At 53.6% G+C, this 22,842-nt stretch overlaps 1 protein-coding gene across 1 annotated transcript in view; it reads left to right on the top strand.

Annotated features, from left to right (window-relative positions):
• The window catches only part of MN1 (MN1 proto-oncogene, transcriptional regulator), a 45,992-nt gene extending 23,381 nt beyond the window's left edge, over positions 1–22,611 (top strand). Inside the window, exon 2 of the mRNA XM_060029423.1 lies at positions 19,573–22,611. Coding sequence (XP_059885406.1) covers positions 19,573–19,754 — 182 coding nt within the window. The 3' untranslated portion in view covers positions 19,755–22,611. The remainder of the gene's footprint in view (positions 1–19,572) is intronic.
• The last annotated feature ends 231 nt before the right edge of the window (positions 22,612–22,842 follow it).

The following is a 22,842-nucleotide window of genomic DNA, read 5'->3' as shown; positions in this document are numbered from 1 at the left end:
TGGTACCCGGTGATTCCAGAGAACTTGTCTGCCACCTTTTCATTCTTCTGTTCCCCCTTCTGCCTCCCTTCTAGGTCTTTCTTTAAAAAAATTTTTTTGGGGGTGAACTGAACTCAGTTAAAGGAAATCTGCAGCATCCCCCCTCCTTCCTTGCCTACCCAAACTGTTTGTCTGTGTGGATGGTTAAATTTTTTTTCCTTCCCTTTTTTAAATACAAGTGCGGCTGGGAGTGGAAATGTCAGGGGTCAGGCTTCATGCAGCAGGGAGCAGGGGGGCAGCCTCAGCTGCTGTCTTTGCCATTCGGGAGAAATCAGAGCTGAGCTTAACCCTTTGGAGCCCAGCCCCTGCCTGTGGGTTCTGGGAGCGTCCTCCTACTCTTTTTCACTAGAGTCAGGGGACTTTGTCACCGAGACTTCTTTTTTAGGGTTTTGGGCTGAAAACTACTCCCATGGTGTTGGGGGAAAGGGGAGTCACAGTGTGACTCCCAAATTCACTGCTCTAACCCCGTCAGCGTCCCAGGTGGCATCCTACTTCACAGATGGGAAAACTGAGGCCCAGGAGGCGTGGTTGACACACTGAGTCTCCCAGCTGATAACAGGTGGGGCTGGGATTGGGGCCCAGCTCTTTTTGTTCTGAACCTTTGATTCCTATTTACTGGAGTTGTCCCCCCTAAACCTCTAGGGTCCAGTAAAAGGAGAAGGCTGACTCAGGGATGGCGTTTGGATTCCTTAATCACTCTGCAGCCATTGAAAGGGCAGGGGGGGCAGTTTGAGAGCCGAGCTTGTGCCAGTGCCTCCTGTGAGCCACCGATGGCATCCTCACCCCACCATGAAGCAGCTACTTCTGTTGACCCATTTTACAGACGAGAAGGGTGAGATGCAGAGAGGAAAAGGACCTGCTTGTGGGTGTGGCCGGCAGGTGGTGTAGCCAGATCTGCCCCCACCCCAACACCCATCTTTCTGCCCATTGGGCCAGGCTGCCCCTAAGCATGGGGACACTGACAGTCCATGGAAACAGGAAAAACAGTACAGAGCTCGTGCCTCGAGACCACTTGGTCTCCATCACCCATGGAGTTGCCCAAGGGCAATGGCGAGACCATATGGTGTTGATCCCCGAGCCTCGGTTCTTCATCTGTGAAGTGAGGATGATGGCAGTGTCGACCTGGTGGGGTTCTGTAGGGGGGGCTATACCCATTCATACACATTAAGTCTTATGATCAGTGATTTGTACCTGGTAAGCTTCAATACATGTTACTTGTTGTTATTATCATTATTTATTCCTAATCACAGAGGAAAAAAAATGTAGACACTGATGAAATCCCAAAGGGAAGAAGCCCCATGTTATGCTCAGCACCTCTTCGGATAGCCAGGAGCCAGTGAGAGTTGGGAGTGGGGGGCTCTGACCCAGCCCAGTTCTAGGGGTTGACCATGGAACCCAGCTCTGTGGCTCTGCGCAAGTCACCTCACCTCTCTGTGCTCCCATGGTGAGGAGGGAGTGCCAACTTCCTTGGTGGGCGGTGGGATGAATCTGGACCTTGAGTCTGCAGGGGGAGCATAGGAGGGTTGCTTCATCACTTTGCCTTTAATTGGGCAGCGGCTTTGTGATCCACCCTGCTGGCTGGGCCTCAGTTTCCCCGTCTGGAATGGGGAAGCTGCTATGAAGCTTCGAGGACGTGATATACCCAGATGTGTTTGGCAGCCGCCAAGAAAGCTGCTCAGATGTCAGGGATTATTAGAATAATAGGAGGTGGGATCGTTCTCTGCCGAGCGGCGGGAAACCTGAGCACAGGGGAGGCACAGCACCCGGCAGCTCCACATCTGTTCAGGGGTCCGTTTGCTTGGTATGTGCCCCTGAGAGGGTACCTTGAGGGTGGTGAATGGTAGTTATGTAGATAAAAGGATCAAGATGATGTTTTGGGGCCTGAGTTTGAATCTCGGTGCCCTCTTTTGTTGTGTGGCCTTGAGTGAGTCATTTTGCTACCCTGTGCCTCAGTTTTCTCATCTGTGAAGTGGGCATAGTAGAGCTCCTATTTCCTAGGGTGGTTGTGAGGCCTAAGTGAAGTGAGGAATTCAAGGTGTCAGCCTGGCCTCCCACATGATGCCCTGCACTTGGTCCCCAGGCACCGGTCAGCGTGACGACTCAGGCTGAGCCGAGCCTGGAAAGGTCTTTGGAGCCGCCTGAAGCGGAACTTGAATTCTCTCCTTGCCGGCCTGTGGCCTCCCTTCCTCCCTCCCTCTGAAGCCAAAGCCCAGCATCTGTTTCCCCAGGAGCTGTTTAATATTCCACCGCGGTAAAATGAACTCATTGGAGCCACCCGAAAACAGCTGAATGAACCCCCGGCGCCCGGCGCCCTTTCAGAGCAGCTCCAGACCCCCCTCGGGCCTTGGGGAGGCTGGCAACGATAGCAGCTGTGGGAGAGGGGGCCCCCTTTTCTTCTTGGTGCCCAGGGGAGCCTGTGCCCCCAAATGGGGGCTCCTGGAGGGCCAGGTTGGGGGCTGGAGCCTGGGGAGGGGCGGCCTGGGTTTCCCAGCCTGTTCGGGGCCTCATTTGTACTTCTTGGCTCAGAGGTTCTGTGTGTGAGGCCTCCGTGGGGAGGCCGAGAAAGCTAGGCTTTCTTCAGATTCTTCTCCTGATCCTCCCCCAACCCAGCCTCAAATGGGGGCCCGTGGAGTCAGGAGGCCGCAGCCTGCCTGCAGCGCTGCTGGGTGATGACGATGATGAACGTGCCAGCAGCATCCTTTGAGCATCTGCTGAGCGCCCCTTGTGTTAAGTGTGTCGTCTGCACTATCTTATTGACTCTCCAAAACCACTGGGGCAGTTTACTGTCCTTATTCCCATTTGACAGATGAGGAAACTGAGGCCCAAGCTGGCTTGTCCAAGATCATACCGCTAGGAAGTAGCCAGGCAGGGCTTCAACCAGGCTCTCTCCTTGATGGCGCTTAGATGTCTGCTCCTATTACTTTGGGATCCAGTGGCCTCTTCTGTAAATGGAGGGCGCGGGGGGTGTGTTCTAACATGCCCACCTACAGGAGTGTCCTGAGTTAAAGTGACATCATACGAGGAGCATTTCACACAAGCATACAGTTGGCACTCACTGAAGTGCTAGCCGTTATCTTCACTCGATTACTTTGTGATGCCTGTTGCTTGTTCAGTCCCAATCTCAGCAGCCTCTCCCTTGTCCCCTCCCGTGGTTGCTCCTGGGGGGGGCCTCAGTACTCACCCCAGCTCCCTCGGAAAGCAAATGATAACAAAGTGCTTCCAGGTAAAGCTGAATTAATTTCATGTAATTATCCTTGATAAAATTAAATATTACTTACAGTTCGTCTTGGATGCAATTTCTATACCAAGAGGTGGTGAAGCATTGGAGTGAGAACAGGCTGAGCTGGTGCCTGCTGGGCCAGGTGCTGGGCTTGTTGGTGGCTGGGTGTGAGCTGCCCCCGAAGGTGCTCGGCACCAGGACTTAAACCCGCAGTGGTGATTTCTCCCCAAGGTAGAGAGTGCTGGGGAGGCCTGAGCAGGAGGACACAAGCAGCCCCTTTCCCCATATTTTATATCTGAGGAGCCTCAGCAAGCAGTACCGGGCTTGGTTTTTCCAGACGCATTTTTCCACGCGTCCTGTCCTGCAAACCTCTCTGGAAGATCCCAATAGTTGACCTCCAGAAACGGGATCCAAGGTTTAGTGTTTTCTCCCCAGGGTTCAAAGCCCAGCAACACCACTTCCCAGCTCTAGGACTTTGGCCAAAACACCTTCTTTCTCTGAACCTCAGTTTTTCTCATCTGTAAAATGGGGGCAATTTTGATCATTCCATGAATTAGTGTGGGGAATTGTGGGATCCGTCTGCTGTGCTGGCCAGAGAGGACTTGGGGGAGTGTCTTGTAAGATGAGACCAGTGATTGTCTTGGGTTGGAGTGAGGACTATGGAGCTGTGCACGATCAGTGCTGAGTGCTCTGAATGCCAGGTGTCAATATCAGATTGTGATTGTCACTTAGTGATGATGTGACCTTGGGTGGGTCCCTGTGGGTCTTCCAGTCTCCCTTTACTCATCATCTGGAAAACGGGAATAATGATGTGTACATTATAGGTCGTCATGAGAATAATGGAAGGTGCTGGTGAGAAGTGAGGCTTGGGGTCAGCCGCAGAGCAGGTGATCAAGAACCTGGCATCGTCACTATTATTGCTAATATTACCATCACTCTTCTTAGTCTTTAGTCACTGCATTTCCTGGCCTCTTTTTTGAGGACTGTGAACTTGGACTATCCAGAGCTTTCATGGGGGAGATGTGATGGAGAGAACAGGAAGCAGGAGGTGTGAGTTGTTTTTTTTTTTTTGCAGTACGCGGGCCTCTCACTGTTGTGGCCTCTCCCGTTGCGGAGCACAGGCTCCGGATGCGCAGGCTCAGCGGCAATGGCTCATGGGCCCAGCCGCTCCGTGCCATGTGGGATCTTCCCGGACCGGGGCACGAACCCGTGTCCCCTGCATCGGCAGGCGGACTCTCAACCACTGTGCCACCAGGGAAGCCCAGGAGGTGTGAGTTTTAATCCTAGCCTGACCTTGACCCATTGTCTGACCTCAGGGAAGTCACTTTATTTCACTGGGTCTCACTTTCTTCCCCTCTGTGATTGGACTAGGTCAGATTTACAGATTCAGTGTCAAGTGCTAATCTGGATGGATTGGTTCTGGCTGCCTAGAGCATTGTGTTGAGAAAGACTCTGAGGCTGTATCTGGGTTCCATGGGAGGGAGTGCCAAGGCTGATGAGCAATGTCTGCCGTGAGCTCAAGAGGAAATAAGTTTCGGTGTGAGTCCCAGGTGGTTGATGATCCTGGAAAACGTGACCCTGGTGGCTCCTTCCGGCCCAAAATTTACCTCAATCTATGGAAGCTTCCTATCTGAAAGACGATAGGGCTTTCCTTTTGTAAGAAAACTAGTAGTCATGGCAGCCGCTGACGCAGATTGGGAGAGACTTTGTAGATTATAATTCTGGACCAGCGCTGTCCAATAGAACCTTCTGCAGTGATGGAGACGTCCTATATCTGCACTGTCCAGTACGGTAACCGCTAGCCACAGACAGCTGTCAAACACTTGAAATGTGGTTAGTTGTGAATGAGGAATTGATGTTTAAGTATTATTTAAATTTAAAACAATTCATGTGGCTAGTGGCTACCATATTGGACAGCCTACTTCTTGACTCCTAGAGCCCCTGAATTCGTAGCGGCCCCCAAGATCATCAGCTTGTTATACCCCAAGCGTGCCATGAACTCTGGATAAGTCGTTGGGTGAAAGCCCGTTGCTTAGCAGCAGCCACCTGCCCCCAGGCAGCTGGAAACCACCTCTGCAAGAGCTTTGCTCAGGTGGGTGAGCTCTGCACAGGACGATAAATGCTTTTCCCTTCTGCTCCGCTCGCCTCCCCAGGGGGCCTGGTTCCCCAGGACTCAGACCCTGCAGTGGGCAAGGCCTGGTCTGGATCAGATCCCCCCGTCAGGTCATGACATGGAGGCCAGCATCTCCTCATCCTGTGGTACCCCAGGAAACAGGCAGGTGTTTCCAGACACAGAGTGGATGGGCCAAGAGGGAAGGCCAGGTGATGGCCTTTAGGAGAATGAGAGTCATTGTTTACTCTTTCCTTCCCTTCTCTCTTCCTCCCTCCCTCTCCCTCTCTTTCTGGCGTGGGGCAAAAGTAGAAAGTCTTTGGAAACTGACTTGGCTTCACTCTGCCTTGGTCACTCCCTAGCTGTGTGATGTTGGGCAAGTCACCCTGCCTCTCTGAACCTGTTTCTACATCCTTTAAAAGGAATAACATGTGTACACACAATGAGCCAAACAAAACCCAAGGGCAAACACTGAAAAAAAAAAAAAAAGGAATAACAGCTCCGCCCTCCAAAGTTTAACAAGAGGACCCAATGCAGTGATATGCAAGAAATGTGTAGAATGGTGTCCGGGGTGTGGTTCCTTTCCCTGGAGGGTAATTTAACTGATTCCCATGCCTGGTGTCAACTTAAAGCTCATCTCAGAGGTTATCCCAGCAGGTTCAGGCTCAGGGTCTGTAGGCAGGAAGGGTGGCCGAGCGAGGGTGGTGGCCGGGACTCCCTGTGTCATCGTCCTCCAGCAGGAGGAAATTGCTGGCATTTGTCAGCCGACCCTTCGCGTTTTCCTCTCCATTAAAGGCACCTGCTTCTTGTGCCGTCCTCGCACACCAGTGGGGTCTAAAATAAAAGGGGAGAATTCTAACCTCCGGACTGTGAAGGAAGTCTGTTGGCTGGGTTGGGGATCTGGAGAGTAAGTGGGGGCAGTTCCTCCATTTCGGGATAGTCTGGAGGGGGTGGCCCTCCTCGGTAGATTTTGGGGAGGGGCAGTGGGCAAACCTCCTAATGAGGTCTTGCTTCATTGGCACCCAGGAAGCCTTGAAAAGTTCCTATTTAGGTCTGTCTGGAGGCCCAGGTGATGTGGTTTGAATCTTCCTTATTTTAATGATTCTTTAGGGTTTGTTCCTGCCCCCAGGAATTGGTACAGTCAGCACATATCGGTCGAGAGCTTTCTATGTGCCAGGTGCCAGGGCCACAGTGGTGAATAGGAGAGACAAGGCTCCTGATTTCATGGAACTCACCTTCTAGAGGCAGTAGCGCAGAACAGGACAATTATGAGAAGTTGGGGTTAGCACCAGATGTTACAGCCTGGTGGGCATTGGAGCCCACTGAGAGGCTTGGAGAGACCTACCTGAGTAAGGGGAAAGTGGAATTGTTAGTTAGGTGAAGGGAGAAGTGACAGTAGTGGTCCAGGAAGAGGAGAGAGCTGGCAAGAGTAGCGTTGCCACCACTTGGTGACAGCGTACTGCAGACTCCACTGTGAAACCTTCTGAATGAGGAGACAACTGAGTGCTGGCTTCGGCAGGCAGGCCAGAATCCTCTGATTTGGTCACACTTCTTCCCCCAACTTAACCTTCTCTGGCCTCAGTTTCTCCAGTGTATAGCACCAGCCAGCCCAGTCTTCCTAGAATCCAGTTCCGCTTTCCTCAGATCACAGGGACAAAGGTCTGTGACCTCTGCCATGGGAGGAGAGGCACTGAGTCTTAATCCTGCTTCTCCATACCTGAGACATAGGCCAAATCTAGAAAATCCTCCAAGAGGTGGGATACAGGTGTTGCAAAATGTGTCTGGTCCTGGGAAGATGTGACAGAAGGTGAGACTGGGGTCGGCTTAGTCACCTAACCCTCACCCTTGTGCCTGCCTCTTCCCACACTCCCTGTCTGGAAGGAATGCAGTGGCCCCCGCCTTCCCAGGTTGACCTCAGAGACACACTGTGTGCGTTGCACGCCCAGCAGGAACACACAGGGCCGAGCCTGTCCCCTCCGCCATTCCGAGGTAGAGGTTAGCTAGCATTTCCCATCAGTCTATAGTATAATTTAGGGTAGGGAGCACCTAGTTGGGTGGCTTTTTTTTTTTTAATTAATTAATTAATCTCTGGCTGCGTTGGGTCTTCATTGCCGTGCGTGGGCTTTCTCTAGTTGCAGTGAGCGGGGGCTACTCTGTGTTGTGGAGCGTGTGCCTCTCATTGCGGTGGCTTCTCTTGTTGTGGAGCACGAGCTCTAGGCGCACGAGCTTCAGTAGTTGTGACACGGGGGCTCAGTAGTTGTGGCTCTAGAGCACAGGCTCAGTGGTTGTGGCGCACGGGCTTCGTTGCTCCGCGGCATGTGGGATCTTCCCAGACCAGGGCTCGAACCTGTGTCCCCTGAATTGGCAGGCAGATTCTTAACCACTGCGCCACCAGGGAAGTCCCTTGGGTGGCTTCCTTAGGTCATAGAGTTACAGGCCTGGCAGCCGGGACTCCTGACACTTACAGTGGCAGCCCAGAGAGGGCAAGCGATGCGCCTGAAGTCACACAGCTAGCTGCAGGTAGGGCTGGTGCTTGTCTTCCTGGAGTAGGGGAGGAAAGCCCAGTGTGGAGGGAAAGCAGGTTGGGGTTTGTTTTTGGCAGACACACCTCTAACCCAGAAAGCCCAAGTCCGGACCTATTGGAACCCCTGGGTGGGTGTGCCAGGCCGGGCGCCCCAGGAACTTTGGTCCCTGTTGTTTGGATGGGAGTGACCAACCAGCTTCTTCCAAGCCCAGACCAGCTTCTACTGCTCCACCCGGCTCCCTTCCCAGGCCAAGCAGATGCCACGGGGTGGTTAAAAGAATACAGACTCTGGACTCACACAGACCTGGGTTTAGATTCCAGCTCTCCACTTTCTAGCTGTGTGACCTTGGTCCTCATGGGGCTGTTGAGGTGATAGATGAGATCAGCCAGTGAGAAGGTCCTGGCCCAGCCCCGGGGTGGATGCTCTGCCTGCCTGGCCTCTCACCGTCCACTTTGCGCATCGCTCTGTCCTTCCCTGAGTCGAGGCTGAGCTGAGAGGGTGTACTCAGGGGCTGAGTGCTGGGTGGCTGCCCATCTCCTCCCGCCTGATGTGGGCGACTCACATTTCCGCAGAGAGCTCACCTTTCTCCTCTTTCATTGCATTTATGGATGTGCTTTTGAATGATTAAAAAAAACTTCTTTTTTTTACAACAACCCCTCTCTTCTACAAGCAGCATTTTACTGTTTTATTAATTTTTAAGCAGGAAGGCAGGACGGTTTCCACTATAGCCAGAGAAGGAAGACCAGGGCCACATGAATGGGGAGGACATTTCTGATTCCCGAAGGGTCACCATGCAAGTCCTCACAGATCAGAGTTGTTTACATACAAACACCTTTCTCAGGAGCATGTATTGAGCACCTACTGGGTGCCTGGCTGCTCCTTCCTACTTGTGTGAACTTGGACAAGTGATATCACCTCTCTAAGCCTCAGGTTCAGGGGTTGGCAAACTTTCTCTGTAAAGGGCCTGATAGTAAGTATTTAAGGTTTGTAGGTTATACAACCTCTGTCACAATGACTCAGCTCTGCCACTGTAGCATAAAAGCAGCCATAGACAAAATGTAAACATTTGAGCATAGTTGTGTTCCAATAAAACTTTATTTATAAAGACAGATGGTGGGCTGGACATACCCTGTGGGCTGTAGTGTGCTGACCCTGGCTGGCTCTTCATGAAACGGGGCTAAGAGAATAGAAGCTGCCCTCCAGAGTTATGGTGAGGAAGGAGTGAGTTTAAAAGAACAAACACGTGATAGGTGCTAATTAGTTCTTGTCTGTTGGTTAATTCTATCAAATGCCAATCTCCCAGCAGCACTGCCCAGTTGGTGTATGGTCTTATTTCACAGGTAGGGAAACTGAGAAGCAGAGGGATCAAGTCACTTGCCCTCAACCCTTCTACTCATTAATAGATGACCTGGGATGCACTCTTGCCCCCTTTGTGCCCCAATTTCCCCACTTGTATCCTCAGAGAGGATTCACTGATGTAAAAACACAGGGCATGATGATCTCATCCATTGTGCGGAGGGAACGTGGAGGCACAGAGAGGTGGAGTCTTTTGGGCCACCAGCTGAGACGTGGCAGGGCTGGGATTAGGACCCAACCTGGATTTCTTGGAGACGTGGGTTACAGGCGTCTGACTCAGAAGCTGCCAGGGAGGAATGGCAGGTCCTGCTGGACCAGAGCTCTGTCAGAGTACCATTCTCATGGGGCTGCGATCAAATCCTCCCACTTGCTTAGAGTTGGGGAGCAAGGGACCTTGTCCCCAATAAGGGGGTGTGTTTGTACGTCGGGTGTCCTATGCCAGGGCCGGAATGGATGAGGTGCAAGCCTCTTGTTAATTCTGACAGATTCCTGATGCCCCTCCCCTGCTTGAAAACCTTTTTGTCTCCTCTTTGCAGGAACAAAGCCCAACGCTCCCAGTCCTCCATGACTGACTCCATTTGAGCTTTGCTGCCTCCTCTTCCTCTGGGTCCCCCAGGCCCTAAATCGGGGTCCCTGGGCAGGCCTCTGGCTCTTCTGAAACAGTCACAGCAGAGCTTGGAGCGCCCCCTCTCGCTTCTCTTGGTGCAGAGCTTTATCCTCATCCTTAAGTCCCCCTAGTGTGTCCTCTCCTCTACAAAGTTTTCCCGGATCCCCACGCGTCCCCTGGGTCCACTTCGCTCCGACAGGGATTGTCTCTGTTCTGCAGTTCCGTGTTTATCAGAACATCTGTCCACCAGGCTGGGGCTCCCTGAGCCCAGCGCCCAGCACACAGCTGGGAGCACATGTTTGCTTGTGGCGCTTCAGCTATTATCACCGTCTCGAGGATTCCCTCTTACAGGCTGCCCCAGGCCCGAGTTCGGGGAAATGATTATGGTAACTGGATATCGAGCATCCCCTGGGCACCAGGCATTTCATCCGCCTCTCCGCAAAGCAGCAATGACCAAAATCACTTTTTAGGTGAAGGAATGGAGACCCGGGGAGTCAAAAGCAGCTGATCGTGGGTCAAATAGCCCGGCAGCGACAGGGTTTGCATTTGAGCCTAAGCTTCTGTCTCCTAAGTGCATGACTGTCCCATGACTGACCCCCACGCAGAGCCCTTCCTCGAGACGCAGTGGCGCTATGGGAAGTTACCTGGGCCTACGGGCCACTTGCCTCCCTGCCGACCTGCCATGGAAAGAGCACAAAGCTTCCACAGCCCAGTGGATGGGTGACCAGGGCAGATGCCCCCAAGAACCTCCACCCAAAGCATCAGTGCTTTGAAAACGTACTTTTTAAAATTCAGACTTGTCACTGAATCTGTTTTTTTTTTTCCCCAATGGGCTAAAAGGAATGCGGTTCTAATCCTATAGAAATACATGTGTATATTCGTCTTGTTTTATAAAGATAATGGTTGAATGGCTTACCGCACAGCCGGCAGAGTGGGGAGCTCGGTGAGGTGTTGGCCCTTCTGTAAAGTTGCCCCCAGTGTACGGGTGGGATACTGGGGCTCAGAGAGGGACAGTGTCCTGCCCAGGGCCACACAGCACTGGGCCCAATGTCATGGGGGTGAACTGTGGGTGAGAAGGCAAGAAAACAGAGTGGGAAGGGCTCTGCTGGAGACAGGGCTGGAGAGAATCTCCAATATAATAATCATATTAGAAATACTAAGAGCAGCTACTATTTCTTGGGCAGCCTTGGTGCCTGGCAGTGTGTTAAGCGCTTTGCTTGCATTATCCCTGGACTTTTCCCAACAGCCCTATGAGAATAATACCGTCTCCAGCCCTATTTCATGGGTGAGAAAACTGAGGCTGGGAGGAGTTAACATCCCCAAAGCCAATCCTGAAGCCTGGTGCTCTGGACGCGCGGTGCAGAGCTCCCCCTGCACAAGCACCCTTGATGCACCCCTGTGGACGCTGTCAGAAGGAAGGTGCAGGCTGAGGGGTCGGCTCACGGCCCCCCAGCCTGTCACGTCTCGGCAGCAGGCAGGCGGGGAGTGGCCCGGGGGATGCACAGGGCTGCATCTGTCACAGGTCATTGGCCACGTGGCCGCAGGCACCAGGAGAAGGAGCCTGCTGGAGGCGCTCAGGCCAGGGAGAGGGGCCTGGGCTCTGGTCCTCAAACACCACCCCAGTGCCTCCTCCTTTGGGGCTGAGGAGGAGCCCTGGAATTCAGCCCCCCGCCCCAGTCCCGGTCCGGCCCCCAGCTCTCAGCAGCCTGGTCCCGGTGATGCCCTTGCTGCTTCGCCTCAGCGGAGCCCTCAGCCCGTTCTCAATCTAAGTGACAGCTGCCCTCAGCCAAGTCAACTCCAATTAATTTCCGAAGGCTTTCGGGGGCCCGGCTGAGCCTCTCCCCAGGCTGAGCTACCCCAGCGGCTGCAGCGAGGCCCCTTCCTCACCCTCGTGGGACCTCCCGATGGTTGGTGGGGGCCCTACCAGCCCCTCAGGAGCCCCCACGTGTGCCGTGTGCTGCCCCCATCTGATGGGGCCAATGTGGAAACGCTCGGGCAGCGTCCATGGAGAAAGCACTGAACGGGGCCTCGGGGTTTGTCCTCGGCTGCTGTGTCACCTGGGGTCCTTCTCACCCCATCTGTGTGCTTTAGGGCCCTTTCCCCAAAAGCAGGAGTGTTGATCCAGAGAGAGAGGGTGGGAGGGAGGGCGGGGGAGGGGGAGGAAGAGAGGAAAAGATAAAGAGGGAGGGAGAGAACAAGAGAAAGAGAGGCTGAGCAAGAAGGCGAGGGGGGTGGGAACGAGAGAGCTGGAGAGAGGAGGAGGGACTGGGTGTACCTGCCATTTGGCTGCGACATTTTACTTTTTCCTGTGACTTTGGCATCAGACAGACCTGGGAGTTACCCTGGCTCTGCCACAGGCCGGCTGTGTGACTGTGAGCCAGTGACGTCCCCTCTCTGAACCTCGGTTTCCGCCCCTGTAAAATGCCCTCTCTGCCTGGGTGTTGTGTTGGTCCAATGAGATCGGCCAAGGCCCGGCCCCCTAGGGAGCCTGAGGTCAGTGTATCTTACGGTCCCTTGTTTTGGGAGGGCACCTGCCTTAGCCTCCTGCCTTCTTTGAATGTAAAATCCGGTCACCCCAAAGGGATAGAAAGATTCAGGGGGCTTGTACATTTACTCACCACCATTCATTTCTGAGAGGACCCGATAGGCCTGGAGAGGGGGAGTGACTTACCCAAGGTCACACGGCAAGCAGGTGGAGAGCTGGGATGAGAATGTGAGTCTTCATCCACATATTTCACAAATCCTTATCAGGTGCCTACCGCATGCCAGGGCCGGAGAGACCTCGGAGAGCCCCGTGGGCGTGTCTGCTCTCAGGGTCTCCATCCAGGCCAGGCTTGTGTGATCTCTACTGGTGGGAATGTTATCCGCTTCTACAGGTGGGGAAACTGAGGCTCAGCAAGCTGAGCTTGCCCAAGGTCATGGAGCTGGTGAAGCGCAGAGTTGAGACTCAGAGGGAGGAGGGAGGATTTGAGTCCAGGTTTCTGAACATGCCAAAGCTGCCGGGTATGGGGAAGGAGAGGGGTGGGAATTTGGGTGTGCCGTCTTCCTGCACGGTTGGTGGCGTTATAGACCATCTTTGTGCTGTCTGACATCTGGCTTAGAGTCGCTGTTCCTGCCTCTGAGGCTAGAGCCGGTGAGTCCCCCAGACCCCGTCTAGCTCTCTGAAGGAGGGGACACGACCCAGGGACTGAGCGTGGACAGGCAGCCAAGGCGGGATCCTCCTTGGGGTTGTGAGGCTCTTCAAAAGAGTTCCAGTTGGGGTATGGGGACCAGTTCCACTAGGGTTGGGTCCCCCACATCCCAGGGGTGGGTTCTAGGAGATGGGCCTTTGTGTTGCCTTAAAAAAGCCTTGGACTTTGTTAACCACCGACAAGACTCTCTACTCCTGCTCTGATTGCTTGTGGCCTTTACCTGATAGAACCTGACAGAACTCAGTGAGGACCCGGGTGCTGACCTTATCCTATTTCGTAGGGAAAGAAGCTGAGTCTCAAGGAGGAAAAGTGACTTGCCCAAAGTCGCCCTGCTGGGAAAAGTGCCAGGGACCAAGTTACAGGCTTCGGTCATCTGACTCCAAAGTCTCCCCATGATGTCTTCCATCTTTGGTGGCCTGTTGCTAAGGGGTTCGGAACTCAGGATTCCCCCTCTGCCCGGGGAGATGTGTCAGCACTTCCCTGTAGCCAGTGAGGCTGTCGCCGGTGGCATCATTACTATTATGGTGGCTGGTCGTGGGGTGCCATTTGCAAGCGGGGGGTGTTGGAGAAACATCACCATGGGGCTGACAGCCAGGTAGATAGATGGTAGGAGTCAGCAGAGGTGAGGAGTGTGTTCTAGGCGGAAGAAACATCAGGAGGTGGGAAGGATCTCGATATACTTTGAGAGACGGTATAGCTGAGAGGTGAGGCTGGAGGCCCAAGATGGAAGCAGACCACGTCATGGGAAGCTGGAGACTTTATCTTGGGGGCACTGGGGAGCCATGGAAGTTTTAAGCAGGAGAGGGGCCTGCTCTGGTTGGTGCTTCAGAGTTTCTCACCCGGCTCACAGTGGAAGATGGGCGTGTGGGTCAGCGTAGAAGCAGAGAGAGCAGCAAGGTTGTTGCTGCAGGCGGGAGTGGGGGCCTGGACCAGGGTAGGGGCAATGGGGCGGGAGAGCAGTGGATGAATTTTGGAGGCAGGCTCTCCCCTCCCTGGTGCTCGACTCTAGGCTTGGGGAAGCGTGATGCCCAGAGCCAGCCTGGGTGTGATGGCCCGGCCTTTCCTGGAGATGGGGGCTAGGAGCTAGGAGCTTCTGGGGGGACATGGATGTGTCTGGGGGCCCTAAGGGACTCCCGGGCTGCAGGACAGAGGTGCCGAGAACAGGTGGCTCAGCCCTGTGGTTTCCAGGCCGGCCGGCCTGCCTCTGCTTCCAGGCCCAGTGGCCCAGCCCCCAGCTGAGTGGCAGCTGTCACAGACACCAGCGTCTTCCCCCCCACACCCCCTGCCAGGTCCAAATAAAGGAAAAACCAAAATACATTTCCCTTTGTCGGAATCTGGCGAGGGTGAGCCTGTGAGAGTCATTCGCTATTGTGTTCTGGGGCCCACACTGCTCCTTACATAAGCTTCAGGTTAAAAATACTCACGGAATTCTAATTCCTCTCTGCCTGGGATCGCACCCCGGGGGGCCTCCCAGCCTCGGAGGGCAGGGGGTGGGGCAGGCCCCTGGCACCCAAGGAAATGAAGAAACTGCCCCACGCACAGGGCGGGTGTGTGGCAGTATTAGCTCTGCCTGCCTCCAAAGCCCTGGGCTGTTGAAGTATAGTAACTACAAGAATCCTGAGAGCGGCTAACCTCTTCGGAAGGCTCATCGTGTGCTGAAGTTTTCACCCATGTGATCTCACTTCATCGTCCTCCAAGCCCGTGAAGTAGGTTCCCATTTTACAGCCCAGGTTAACACCTTGCTCAGGTTATACCCTGGATTAGCACCCAGGGAGCCCCTGACCTGGGTGCAACTTGGAGCCCACATTTGACCCCCATAATCTGGCCTTCCCTCTGGGGGGCAGAGGGACAGGAGGTGGCCCGGCAGAAGTCCCCTTTCTGAGGGTTTGGGGACAGAGTGGTGGCTGTGTGTACCGCCAAGGCAGCACTTCAGCTGCTGGAGTGGGGGGCGGCAGCTACCCCAACCCCCTCCCCCCCGGAGCTGAGGATGCCTGAGCATGTGGCCCACCCAAACTGGAACCCATTCCCGGGCATACTGAGTGCAGGGCGAGGCAGTGACAAGGCCTGTTTTGCTGACTTTAAAAAAAACTCAGCCCCCTCCATGGGCGGCACCTCCAGAAATGAAATTAACAATGAGATGTCCCCAGGTAAAGACATGCACATCTTTTCCCTTCTCCCTTTACCTCAGCCGTGGCCAGCCAAAGGGTCAATCAGCCGTCCCAGTTAGCACTCCAGCCAGCCGTCCCAGCCCCGCCGGTCCCTGCAGGCTGGTGGACAACCACACAGGGCAGTCCTCTTGGTGCTGGTGGGAGTGCACTGTGTGCTAAGCACTTTACATGGATCATTTCACTTAATCCTCGTAACTGCCTCCATGACGGCCAGTCCTATTATTTCCGCCATTTCCTAGGACTGAGGTTCTGAGAGCTGAAGTGATGCACGGGAGTCCGTGCTCCCCAGACGGTAGGCATGATCATTGTGGAACCCATAGGAGGGGTGGAATTCCATCCGTTATCCACGCAGTCACTTTTTGGGCACTGGCTCAAGGTTCTTTCCTTTCCTTTGTGGAATTTACTATCCCCTTTGTGGATAGGGAAGCACTGAAGACAAAATCTGATGTGGTCTCATGTTGGTGGCAGGGTGAGCCCAAAGCAGCCTGTACCTGGATAGCATGATACCAAGTCTGCAGCGTTCAGCAAGGGGGTTCTGGGAAGGGGCTGGATGGGTCAGCCAGGGCTTGTGCACGTGGAGAAAGGGCGGGGAGAGACTCTGTGGGGAGTGACAGCGAGGTATCCCAGCTCCAGGCCCTGCCCCTGTGCGTGGGGACTCAGGTGGTCTGTTCTGGCCAGTAGGGGGATGACCTTAAAAACAGTCCCATGGTCCTTCCTTGCTGGGCAGGCACGCCAGGAAGCCTCTCATCTCAGCTCCTGTGCTGCCCGGGGTGAGGCACCTCATGGTTATACATTTTGAGTCAATGTCACCCCTGCCTCAGGAACTGACCACCCACAGGCAGGGCGTCATCGGCTCTTTCTCTTGTATGGTCTCCCCCAGCTGCCTTGAGCCAGGCCCATGGGAATCGCCATCCCCAAGTTACAGATGAGGAAATGGGGGCCAGCTGCCGAGGTTGGGGGACCCGGGATTCCACCTCGGCCTGACCTGCGAGGAATCCTGGGCTAACAGGAGAGGGCTGGTCCCAAAGCTGGTGACCTGGCCTCGGGTGACCCTTGGGCAGCTCCCTGTCCCTTGGGGTCTCAGTCTTCCCATCTGTCAAATAGGGCTGAGCAGCCCTTCACAGTCAATGCACAGGCCCCAGCTGAGCTGAACAGGCGAAATCTGCCCCTCCCCCACACAGCCACAGTCTGATAGGGAAGGCTGACAGCCAACAGTGGAAAACAGGACAACACCCTTCAGGTTCTGTGGTGTCTGCCAGTGCCGGGCGCTGAGTACCTCCAGGGTCTCCCCAGCCCTGGGAGCTGGGCGAGGGGGCGGTTTTATCTCTGGGTCCTGGTGTGGGGGCTGGCATGCCTGCTGCCCTGAGTAGTGGGGATGGAGGGCCTCTCCTGGGCCAGGCCGGGGCAGGCCCTGACTTGAGGCGGCTCCCGTGGGACTGATTTATCGGCAGCCACTCGGCAGCCCAGGGGAGCCGCAGTCCTAGGGTGTGTTGGGTTCCCCCAGCTGGAATGAATCCTGCGGGAGGATGAGTTTGGTCATGCTTGGGTTGTCAAGAACTGAAGAGTCATATTCTCTCCTAAAAACATTCCCCATGGATACCAGACTCGCTTGTTTGTTCCAGGCAGAGGCTGGGGAATCCTGTGCCCATGCTCTGTGATGTGGGGCAAGGCCCTCACCCTCTCTGAGCCCCAGATGCCCGCTCTAAAGTGGGGAGAAGGGTCACCCAGCTGCCGGGCTTGCTGGGGGATGGAATCAGATAATACACGGAAGTGTCCAACTGTGTGCCTGCGATGCCCTCATTAAATCCACCCCAAGTAAGAAGAGCAGCTGTCTGTGGTTTTGGCGCGCGGCATGCGTTTGAGTCGCCTGTAACTTGGGAATAAAACATCTTTAGGAAATGTGGCCATTTGGAGCAGTCTGGAGCCGCTGCTGAGCAAACCCAGCTCCCATGAGTGTCTTAGTCCTCCAGTGTCTACCTTCCTGGTGCTTCAGCCACAGAGCAAGGGAGCCGGGTGTCAGGAGCTCACGTGTGGGTCTTGTCTTTGTTTAGCTCTTGCAAACTTTGGCAAGGGGCCTCGGTTTCCTACCTGTAAAATGGGCACAAGCGTTGTTGCGTTGGCTCCTTGAAATAATGTGTGTAAAGTGAAATAAGGAACTCCTTTCAGAATCTCTCTCTCTCTCTCTCTGACAGATGCTACTCCTTCCCCCAATCTAGATCTCGCAATGTTCAGAACAAAATTCCTTTTGCAGGTGTTAAGCAGCAGGGTGTCACTGGGAGCAAGGCAAGCGTGGGCTCAGGAGCAGAGGTGTGAGGGCTGTACATCAGCATGCCTGGAGTCCAGGGCCCACTGTGGGTGAGGGGACCCTGAGTCTGGTATCTCTAGCTAGCTGGGGTCACAGCATCCCAGCTCCACCACCTCTAACCAACTTGGGAACCTCAGGCTCAGAACCTCAGCTTCCCCATCCATGAAATGGGTACAAAGACTCCAGCTTTATGGGCAGGAACATGCCCAGCTGGCCAGTCTCAAGGAAGGGACAAGGCTTGGAGGCTTCTAGATGGTTGCAAGGACCCCTCACCTCCTGACTCCCCTCCCCTACCTCAGACATGAATGACAGTCCCAGCAGCCCTGTCTGGGGTTGTCTTTATATGCCAGGACATCTGTTACAAGACCCCAAGGGATTCAGCATCACCCCCACTTTGCCAGTGAATAGAACTGAGGCTCAGAGAGGGAGATTGTTGGATCCCATCCACCCAGTGGTGGGGCTTGGATTCAAGCCGCAGTCTGTGACTCTAAGATGACTGTGCTACGATACTGTCTCCCAGCTTCACCGTCAGATGCAGGAGGAGGAGGAAGACTGTGCCTTGTTTCCTGCTGGAATCTGCAGGCTTACACCACGCCTGGCACACAGTAGGGACTCAGCTTATTAATTGAATGAAGGAAGGAAGAGGCAAAGGAGAGAATCTTCCCTCCCAGCCCCAGCTCCTCCCAAGAATGCAGGTCCCAAAGCTGGGTGTCTCTGGGGCTCCAGGGTGGGGACCCCAAACCCAGTTAGTCACACCTGGCCTTGGTTGCCTGGGCCCATCCCTCTGAGAGGATTTTCTCTGCAGGCCATGGCTCAGCTCTTGGGGGAAGCCTCAAGGCGGATCCCAGAGGGCAGGATGGGCGGGGTGACTCCTGCTTGGCACCAGGCCCTGGCTGGGCCTGCACAGTGTGCTGAGGAGGGCGGGCCAGTCATGGAGTTCAGTATCTGGGTGTGCTCCCTCGGCCGGAGCTGAGCCCCCACCGCCAATTCCAGCTTTTCTCATTTCTGCTGAGTCAGAAGTTCACCATCAGCCCATCTTCAAACCCAGCTCTGTCCCATCCTGGCTGTGTGACCTTGGGCAGGTCACCTTGCCTCTCTGAGAGTCAGGCCCCGAAAAAGGAATAATGAGAATAATCATGATTCAGTAGGCCTCAGAACAGAACTATTGGTCACTGGGCAGCAGTAAATTAGAAGTCCTCTGAAATGACTGCTCCATTCCTTCCCTGCCTCAGGACTCCCGATTCCTTGTTCTCTTCTAATATAATTCGTGCTAAGGTGTGAATGGCTGTCAAATTTCTTTTCTGTCAAGTGAGTCTAATCCAAACATTACTATGGTCTGTGCTGTTTCTGGTGCTGTGTGACTGAATGAGAAGGAAATTTAGGGGATTTTCATTGAGGGTGTAGGAGAGGAATAGACTCCCTCACCCTTATCACCTAAAGTCCTTTCATGCAGCAGCCGGGGAGGGGCAAAGGGCACTGGTGTGGTTGGGGAGTCCACACTCTTAGTCTCTGTGGCTCTGAGCAGTTTGGCACTGTGTAAGGAAGTTACCAGCACGTAGCAGGCCCTTAGCAAATGTCTGTCTGGAGGATGACAAGAGAATGGGCTGTATTCGAGACCTGGACAATCCTCCCCTCCTCCGTTTCACTGCATCTAATGAACTCCTACACATCCTTCAGTGCCCAGTTTGGATGTGTCTCTTCCAGGAAGCCTTCCCAACTAACTTCAGGTCCAGTTAATCTTTGGGGAACTCTAGTCCATCAGAGATGGGCAAACCCTGAGTTTATCCGGCCTAACTCTCCTATTTCCCAAGGGGGAGGGGAAAAACAAACCCAACAGGAGGTCTTCCCTTAGCTAGGGTCTCACAGCCCAAGTCAGAGGTGACAGCAGGAGGATTCGAACCAAACATCTTTAGATCTCCTTAGACCATCTTTAGGCATGAAAAGAGGGCCTGGACATGGCCTCTCTTCTGCTTCTGCTACTTTACCCCCATTAGGGCCTCCTGCAGAGTCAAGCACACAGCTAACGTACTCTCTTCCTCCTTTCTCTGCAGCCCACGACCTCCCTCCGAACAAGGCCTCGGCAACCCAGCCCGGCAGCCACTTGCAGTGCCTGTCTGTCCACTGCACAGACGACGTGGGCGATGCCAAGGCCCGAGCCTCCGTGCCCACCTGGCGGTCCCTGCACTCCGACATTTCCAACAGATTCGGGACATTCGTGGCCGCCCTAACTTGAATTGACAAGAAATACCCCCTCCCCAACCAGGCCCTTCCCTCCCCCTTTTCTCCCCTCTCCCCCCTCCACCTGACCCCACCCCTACCCGCCCTGTTAATTTGAAAGGGCCACTATTGCTGAGTGGATGATTTTTTTTCTAGGTTGGTACCTGCTTAGTGGCATATGGACCGGAAAGGGTTAATTTAAAGGGAAAAAAAAAAAAACCTCAAAAAATTTTTTTAAAAAAGAAATTTGTCTGCCACGGTATGTTACCAGTGTTAACCCTTCTGCAGTTAGCAAACTTTTGCTGAAGCCTTTTTCCTGCTAGATAATTCCCATTTTTCTGTAATCTTGGCATACGTTTTTTAGATGACCTCTTTCCTTGTTTTATTTTCGTGCTGCTGTATGTCCAAGTATTGTTATTTCATAATAAGACAAGAGTTGCTTTCCTTTTTTATTCTCTTTTAGTCTTGTTCCTCCCCACCTCCCTCCCCACTGCCTGTTTTTTTTTTTTTTTTTTTTTTTTTCCCTTTTTGCTTTGTTCACTGCTTATTAAAATGGAAATCCTGGAGACTAGTAGTTCTGGAATATTGCCGGGTGAGAGTCAAATTGTCATCACAATATTATATATTGACACCCAACTGTCATCAGTCAGGCTGGAGCCAAACAATTAATGCCCCCCTTAGGTATTCCGCCTGGGATTTTGTTTTGTCTGTTCCCTAAGAAAATAGAGAGATATATTTTCGTTCCCACAAACACACCCTCAGCCTTCAGCTCCGTTCTCTCTTCTGCTGGAAGCTGCCTTTCACTGCCATGGAGGTGATGACGTATCCAGTCCGCTCTGTGGGAAGGAGCCGGAATGTTCAACAGTGGTGTTTTCTCTCCTTTTCTGGGCCTCTGTACAAACGCCCAGGCTCTGAATTTTCACGCTGTGCCGAGCAGCCCTCGTCCGCGTGGGGATGGTGCCTGTCCAGCTTGCAGAGCCCCTAGAGGCTGCAGGCTCCCGGCTCTGCTACGGCCAGGTCAGCTGGGTCTTGGGTGCTGGAGTTGAGGATCAATTCTTAGCCCTGACCTTTCCTGACATCTGTTCCCAGCCAGGCATTGGGGGAAGAAGGAACAGGACTGGGTTATCTCCCCCACTTCTCCCGTTCCATCTCCAACCTGGGCGGCCCCCCATCCCTGGGAAGGACCAGGCTTTCGCCGGCACTTTTCGAGGGGCTTGTTGAGTGAAGGAGCCCCCAGGCTCTGCCTACCAAGCCCCCCTCCTCCAAGCCTGTGTGTATTCTCTGCAGGGGTTTGCAGACTCCTGAGGGCTAGAGGAGGGAGAAAGGAACCGGAACTAGTGACTTTGATTCTTGGGCCTTTTTTTAAACCCAGGAATCCTCCCTCCCCCTTTTTATTTAATCTCAGCCTGTTGCAAAACCAGGGCCACGTCCTGTGCATCTCATGAAGGAATAACTTCTTTGAGCGGAGGTGTGGGAGCAGCTGGGTGAGCAGGGCAGCAGAAAGCAGGGCTCCTGGATCCATCTGAGGCCTGTCACCTGGTCCTCCCAGGGCGGTGGTCAGTGGAGGCCCAGTGTTGGGGGGGGGCACCTTTGGGTGCTGTTGATGACTCCCAAGGGCTTGTGTGACTCATGGGGGTGGTGGGAGGCACCCAGATTCCAGGGTGGGCCAGACAAGAAGTGACTGATATCACTTCACCCAAATCAGTAACTCTTGTAGTCGATTTCAGTTTCTGTGAACAAGCATCTTGCTAAATGTGGCATTTTGAGCCTTGCGCCCCCTCCATCCTCCCCCCGCCCCACGTCCCCAGAGTTTGCAGACCCGGCTTTTTTTAGCAAGTGACCTGAAGGCTTTGGGCTCACCGTACAACACTCACATTGTTTATTTCAAAGAACTTTTCAGCAAAGGGAGAAGAGCGTACAGAAAAATCTGTCTCTTTCCATTCCCCGCTCCTGTCTTTCCTTGGGCTGGCTTTTTCGGCTCGGGTCTGAGTCTGGACGGTCCGAGGTTCTTACACCGGCAGTCTGACCAGGGTTGACCCCGGCCCCCACAGAGGGCAGGCAGAAACAGGTGGTGTGAACTGATCAGTGAGAAGAAAGTGGGAGCTGACTCAGCCCCGGGTTCTGCCACCAAAGGAGAGAAAAGGTGAGGAAAAGCACCCCCCCACCCCGCCGCCACGGGCTGCAGGAGAGCCAGCCATAGTCTGAGCGAAACTCCACGACCCCTCTGATTCCACAACGTACAGCTGTTGGAGAGCTTCATCCTTTTATTTCTTAAACAGGCATGATTTCTCCTTAATTGCTTAAGGCCGGGGAGCCAAGTGTCTTGACTTCTGTCTTTGACTTGCCCTGTGTTGAGTCCATCAGCACATGGCCATCGTCTCATGGTCCTAGCAACCTCGGAAACCCCTGAAGTTTTAAACTTTCTCGCTCCCCACGACCCCAGAATTGAACAGCTTTAAAAATAGCCTTAAGCAAAAGGATGTTATTTCATTAAATTTGGTTTAATGGAAAGAATAAAAGCAGATTAAAAACACACCCAACCCACGAGACTCCACAAACACTGGTAATCGGTACTGCATAGCAAAACTCTTCGGGAAAGAATATGAAAACGTTATTGCACATGTAAAATATGAAAACTTAACTCTGCTGTGTGTTAGGCAATCCTGTAATCTTTTTGACTCTTAAAAGAAATTCATTTCTGAAATGCTTGGTTGGAAGACTGTGACAATAGCTCATGAAATTGAGTGTTATTTTTTTCTTTCTTTTTTAAAAAAAATATGTAAAGTGCAGTCTTCTGTATTCATGCATATTGTATATACCTGTATATGTTTTCCTGAGCAGCTAAATAACAATAAATATGACGTTAATGGTGACTGTGGTACATTTGTGGGCGGGGCTTGCTTCATTTTTTCTCCACCCCCTCCCCTTCTTCCATGGGTCTCTTCAAATTCCATGGGGGTCTGGATGATGTAGTGTGTGTGTGTGTGTGTGTGTGTGTGCGCGCGCGCGCGCGCACGTGTGTGTTGATGCTGTTCTAAATTGGGTCATCTCAGAATTTCTCTAGTTTGCACTATTGATCTTTGGGCTGCATAAGTCTTTGTAGT

This window comes from Delphinus delphis, chromosome 13 (genome assembly GCF_949987515.2).
Source record: "Delphinus delphis chromosome 13, mDelDel1.2, whole genome shotgun sequence".
NCBI lineage: Eukaryota > Metazoa > Chordata > Mammalia > Artiodactyla > Delphinidae > Delphinus > Delphinus delphis.
The sequence above is the reverse complement of the archived record's forward strand: the minus strand, read 5'-3'. Positions and strand labels throughout refer to the sequence as shown.